This window comes from Sebastes fasciatus, chromosome 14 (assembly GCF_043250625.1).
Source record: "Sebastes fasciatus isolate fSebFas1 chromosome 14, fSebFas1.pri, whole genome shotgun sequence".
Lineage (NCBI taxonomy): Eukaryota > Metazoa > Chordata > Actinopteri > Perciformes > Sebastidae > Sebastes > Sebastes fasciatus.
Window position 1 is genome coordinate 15,334,181 of NC_133808.1, and position 6,291 is coordinate 15,340,471.

At 43.0% G+C, this 6,291-nt stretch overlaps 1 protein-coding gene across 1 annotated transcript; it reads left to right on the forward strand.

Annotated features, from left to right (window-relative positions):
• Positions 1 to 208: 208 nt before the first annotated feature.
• Positions 209 to 5,984, forward strand: slitrk5b (SLIT and NTRK-like family, member 5b). Its single transcript, XM_074659156.1, has 2 exons — positions 209 to 571; positions 989 to 5,984. The coding sequence occupies exon 2, from the start codon at positions 1,061 to 1,063 to the stop codon at positions 3,650 to 3,652; it is 2,592 nt and encodes an 863-aa protein (XP_074515257.1). The 5' UTR covers positions 209 to 571; positions 989 to 1,060; the 3' UTR covers positions 3,653 to 5,984.
• The last annotated feature ends 307 nt before the right edge of the window (positions 5,985 to 6,291 follow it).

Consider the following 6,291-nt stretch of genomic DNA (forward strand, 5'->3'; position numbering starts at 1 on the left):
GAGAGAGAGAGAGAGAGAGAGATAGGGGAGAGAAGCAGAAGAGAGAGAGAGGGAGGAGAGAAAGGGAGAGAGAGAGGAGAGAGGGAGAAAGAGAGGAGAGAGAAACAGAAGAGAGACGGAAGAGAGAGAGAGAGAGAGAGGGAGAGAGAGAGAGAGGAGAGAGAGACAGAGAGAGAGAGACAGAGAGAGAGAGAGAGAGGGAGGAGAGAGAGAGGAGAGAGAGACAGAGAGAGAGAGACAGAGAGAGAGAGACAGAGAGAGAGAGAGAGAGAGAGAGGGCGAATAAGCAACTTTGTTAGCAGCATCTAGCTGCGTCTCCTCCGGCTCTCAGCGGCTCTCAGCGGCTCTCAGCGGCTCTCAGCGTGGTAAAAGAGGCGCATTTGGCAGATATGGTTGATCAGCGTTTCTCTCCTCCTCCTCGGTGCATCAGAGGCGACCAACGTCCTCCTCCCTCTGACTAGATCCCGTCTCCTCCTTTTCCTTTTTGACGGATTAAAAATAAAGAAATAAAAAAAAAAAAGATGCGCTGAAATAACCCAACGAGAGCTACATCTTCATCAATGTGCGAGAGGTACGTATTCCAACCAGGACTTAATACAGAAATCATGCTGGCATGTCTTATGTCTGATGCAGAATCTCAGCTAAACCTTTTTAATTTACACATCTTTTGAATTGCATTTTGATGTCTTAATAAGCAGAACGAGACGAGGCTGCTTCCTCACAGACTCATTGTTTTGTTCTCCTGTCTTCCTTTGACCTTGCTTTTTTTTGTTATTATCCATATAGCTTGAAGGAGTTGCTTTCTGTCCTGCTTTTGTTTGAGCCATTTTTAAAATCAGCAGTCAGCCACACAGATAGAAAGTTACCCCTGGGTAACAGCAAATGAACCTTTGACACATGCTGCATGTGTGTGTGTGTGCGTGTGTGGAAGTTGCTTTCATTGCAGTCTGCCTGTTTTCACATCACCATGTATGTCTTTTATTTCTAGATGACATTGAGGATACCTTAGCAGGGGACTGTGAGCTTCGGGGGTCCGTCGTCATTTTTTGTGCAGGAAAAAATGCATCTTTGGATTTCATATGTTTTGCTAAGCGCCACGTCGGTGTGCACCGTTGAGATGCTTGGCAGCTATGGAGAAATATGTCAAAGACTGTGTGCCTGCGAGGAGAGAGAGGGAATACTCACAGTGAGCTGTGAAAACAGAGGAGTTGTGAGTGTCTCGGACATGAGCCCTGTGTACTTCTCCCAGTATCATCTGCTGCTCACAGGGAACCTTTTGAGAAAGCTGTCCGCCAATGATTTCGCCGAGTACAAAGGACTTACAATATTACATCTGGGGAATAATGACATATCCGAGGTTGAAGCAGGAGCTTTTAATGGACTTCAGGGATTAAAACGATTGCATCTCAACAATAACAAAATTGATGCCTTGAAGGAAGGCTTTTTCTTTGGCCTTGAAAGTCTGGAGTATCTACAAATTGATTATAATTCCATCACTCATGTGGCGCCAAATGCCTTGAGCCGCCTTCGACATCTGGAGGTCCTGATTCTAAATGACAACTTAATATCCGCTCTGCCCGTGAACATTTTCCAGTATGTACCGTTGACTCATTTGGACTTGAGGGGGAATCAGCTCAAAGTGCTCCCCTACTCAGGTCTGCTGGAGCACATGAACAGCGTTGTGGAGCTGCAGCTGGAGGAGAACCCGTGGAACTGTTCGTGCGAGCTGATTGCTCTCAAAACGTGGCTCGAGAGCATATCGTACACGGCTCTGGTCGGCGACGTTGTTTGCGAGTTCCCTTTCCGGCTCCACGGGAGAGATCTTGATGAGGTTTCAAAACAGGAGTTGTGCCCGAGGAGAGCCATCGCTGAATACGAAATGCAACCCCTGCCACATTTGAGCACCGATGCATACTATAGGACCACGCCAGCTCTAGTCACAGGCTCCTTCACCTCATCTGGGATTGCACGATCCTCATCGAGACCTACCAAGGGACCTCGCCAGTCGGGCAAATTAAAATCAAGACCCACTGCTCGCGTCCCATCCAATAAACCACAAAACTACGGGCAAATTATTTCATATCAAACCAAATCCCCCGTGCCTTTAGATTGCCCAACTGCCTGCACCTGCAACCTTCAAATTTCAGACCTCGGCCTGAATGTGAACTGTCAGGAGCGAAAGATCGAGCATATCTCTGACTTACATCCCAAACCTTACAATCCCAAAAAGATGTATCTAACGGGGAATTATATCCCTGTGGTGCGTCGATCAGATTTCATCGAGGCGAATGGATTAGATTTGCTTCATCTCGGTAACAATCGAGTATCTCGCATACAAGACAGAGCTTTTGGCGATTTGACACATCTAAGAAGACTGTATCTTAACGGGAATCTGATTGACCACCTTACAGTTGACATGTTTTACGGACTGGAGACTCTACAGTTCTTATATTTAGAGTACAACGTCATCAAAGAAGTTGCTTCTGACACCTTTCGGCACGTACCCAAACTTCAGCTTCTTTTTCTGAACAACAACCTCTTGAAAACTTTACCAGTAGGAACGTTAACTGGCCTAACGTTAGCCAGGCTGAATCTCCGCAGCAACCACCTGCGATATCTGCCGGTCAGCGGCGTGCTGGATCAGCTCACGGTGCTGGTGCAAGTCGATTTGTTTGAGAACCCCTGGGACTGCTCCTGTAGCATACTGGAGTTGAAGACGTGGTTGGAGCAGCTCAGCATGGGCACGGTGGTAAACAATGTCATCTGTGGTTCGCCCAAGAGGCTCGCCGGGGAGGATATGAGATACATTAAGACGGCTAATTTCTGCCCTAATAACTCTGAGATACTTGCCTCAATGATCCCCCCCTCTGAAGAGTCTTTCCCTGGCAGCACCATCACCATAGAAACATCCTTGGACTCTGACACACAGTACAGCGCCATCCCTTTATCCGTGATGATCCTCGCCCTCCTCCTCATGTTCATCGTGTCCGTGTTTGTGGCTGCGGGATTGTTCGTGGTCATGAAAAAGAGACATCAAAAGAGTGAAAACGAGCACAACAACCACATGAACGCTTGCATCAGCTCTCTCAACATAGAGTACGGCCTTTACAAAAAGGGATCCATTCCCAAAGTCAGAACGTCCGCCGGACACGTATACGAGTACATCCCACCTCCCGCAGAACCCACATGCAGAACTACAGCCCAAACCCCGACGGACGGCAAATCAGCCGACGGATTTAGAAACTTTGATGAGTTGAGCGGCTTTGATGAAGAGGCAGCCAGTAATGTAATAAGCTCGGAATATAGTGCCACCACTCCAGAGCCTCTTAACAAGCCCTCCACCCCTCACCAAGACGATCAGTGTTACTACAGAGACGTGCTGGAGCCTGACAAGCACACACGCTACAGCAATACGTTACCATGCAGACACTCGGCAGCGCATTCGTCGAGTCAGCACGCCTCAGACTTCGATGCAAGGCATCAATACATGCACCCAGATAGAATACAACAGACAATACTCTATTGCGCGGCACCAAGTACTGTGTATGTGGAGCCCAACAGGAGCGAGTACTGGGAACTGAAAGCAAAGCTTCACATTGATCCCGATTACCTTGAGGTTCTTGAAAAACGAACGACATTTACACAGTTTTAAGAGACTGCATTGATGCAATGTATTCATTTTAATCAGGAATCAGATTAAAAAAACATGCAGCACTATTTTATCACCTTTATTAGTACAACGCATTGTGAGCTACAGTATGCGTTTCTGGGAATCCTGTCACAGGAGTGAGTAATAAAGGGGAACACTACTCATTTTGAAGTATCACTTCTCCCTTTACCCCCGTGGTGTTTTAACAGTTTTGTTTGAATTTGTAAATATGAACAAGCGAGCAGAAATTCGGGGGCTCTTATGACTCATCCCTACATAAAATACATCCTGGAGCTGTTTTTCATTGACAACAATGTGAGACTGAGCTTCCACTCTCAAATTAGCCGAGTGTAAATGAAGCGTGCAGATATGTTCTTAGCCCAAAATAAACCGGGGTCTTTGTTACAGTTACATGTATGGCTCCCGGTTCTGTCAAACTGATTCAAGGTGAAACCCACACATGAGATTAAATCAGATTTATTCCGCAAGTAAATTTACCTGTAAACCATGAATTTGACCTCCGTGCAGGTGAAAGTCACACCTGTTAAGTTGTGCTCCGGTGGAAAATGGGAGTCACATTAGGGAGGCAGTTTTTCCTCCAGCATGCACAGCTCTGGGATGATCACACTAAATGCATGAGATCATAAAACAAATTCCAATGTAATAACTCAAATCACGGATTACGACGCCAGTAAATCTCTGCTCTCTTTGTTTGCAGATTTGGTGGAGAATAATTAATGTATGCTAAAAATATACTGAGGAGATGTAATCGGTGGTGTTCCCTCAGAATCTCTCCAAACCAACTGCATTTGTTGGTTATGGACACATGTTGCACATGTTGGATCGAGTTAAATATTAATGTATTGTAACTACTCAGAAATGTTGTAACTAAAAGATTATAGCCGTATTCAGATGTATTGTAACTGAAAGAAAATGAGCTTTAAAGGTCTATATCAAAGGTCACAAATATGTGTTTTTCTGGCACAGAAACACACTTGTTGAAAATCGATGAATTGTAATGAGTGTCTTTATTTATTTGTATCAGATCCAAAGCAATCTGCTCATAATATATGCAAAGTTTGACACTCTGAGGAGTACACTGAAGCACATTCCTGTGTTTTATTGTACCCTTACAACCTTTTTTCTTTATTATATATCTGAAAACACTTAAAATTGTCTTCCAGTTGCAATACATCTGAGTAGATTTGCAATACAATAAGAGTCTAATGTATCTCCATTTACTTCTGTTTGAAATACAGCTGAAAATGTGTCACATCTGTCGGCCTCAGGCCCACACAGTATAAAACATATTTTAAATGACTGCATATTTTTATACAAACAAATGTTTCTTTTCTTTTTTTTTTTCTTTTACAAAAAAATGCACTATTGACTTCTACAGGTTAACAATGATGTCACTTTCTGAAAATGCACAATACGGTGGTAACACATGTGCATATAGCCATAGAAGTAGGTTTGGTAAGCGTATACATAAAAAGTACCACATATTAAAAGATCTTGCACTATGCATAGATATATAGAGTAGACAATCTGTATAAAATGCCAACAGCTCATCCTCTCAGTCACCAACCAACACTCATAAACATGATATTTAATAATATCACATACATGTTTATTTGAAATGTAACACTCATGACTATTCAAAGGTACTTTTGTACCACTTTTTGGATAATTTGTTTTTTCTAAAACTTCATATATTTCTAATTACATGTGTTTTTAGGGGAATACTTGGTGGATATGTATGTGTGTGTGTTGCATCACAATGAAAAACACTGTCATTATTTGGCATTGTTTGTTTTGGTGCGGGGGTTGCATGAAATCTGGCAATTTGACTGCAATAGCAGTCGCTCTCTTTAAAAGGGGGGTATTGATGGAGAGTGTAACGAATTTGCGGAACAAATGTGTAAAGGTCTGCGAGAGCTATTAGATTGAAAAGCACAACAAATGGATGCCTGAGTGGATAGAGTCGTCTTTATGCATAAAAATGCTCTAAAGGAATAGAAGCACATCATCCAGTCATAATGCAGTTGAACCAATTTCTGGGTCAATAGTAGTAAATGCCCAGAAATCTGGCTTTCCCTGAGAGTAATAAATTCACCATATATGCAGTATTAACGCACTGGACCTGTCATCTTAACTCAGCTAATTAGAGGACACGGTGTATCTGGACTGTGTCTGCATGTCACCATGCATTACACTGCAGCATTAGTCATGCTGTTTATCAAGTATACAGTCTTCTTGGTTTGTTGCCTTTCACATGTTCAGAGTCGTTTTGTGGTTATTTTGTCACTTGAACTGTGTCCGCTCTTTGGGAATTCATCAGAAATTGACACAATGCCGCATGAACCTGCACAGGTTTGTATTTTGTTACATGTAGGTTTTTTTTTTTTTATCAATATATTGCTGTGAAGTTAGTGGTGAAAACACTGCACAGACAGATACACACAACATGTTTTTTTATTGTAAGCAGTGGCCGACATTTAGTTAATCGTTTCAGTTCTCGAAATAGTAGTTCTTTTTTAAATGTGTGGTCAATTTTGTGCAAACTAATGCAACCGATGAGAAAATAGCACATCACAAAAAGCATTTGCCAGTGTATTTGGGGGGAAATCCAACACTTTTAA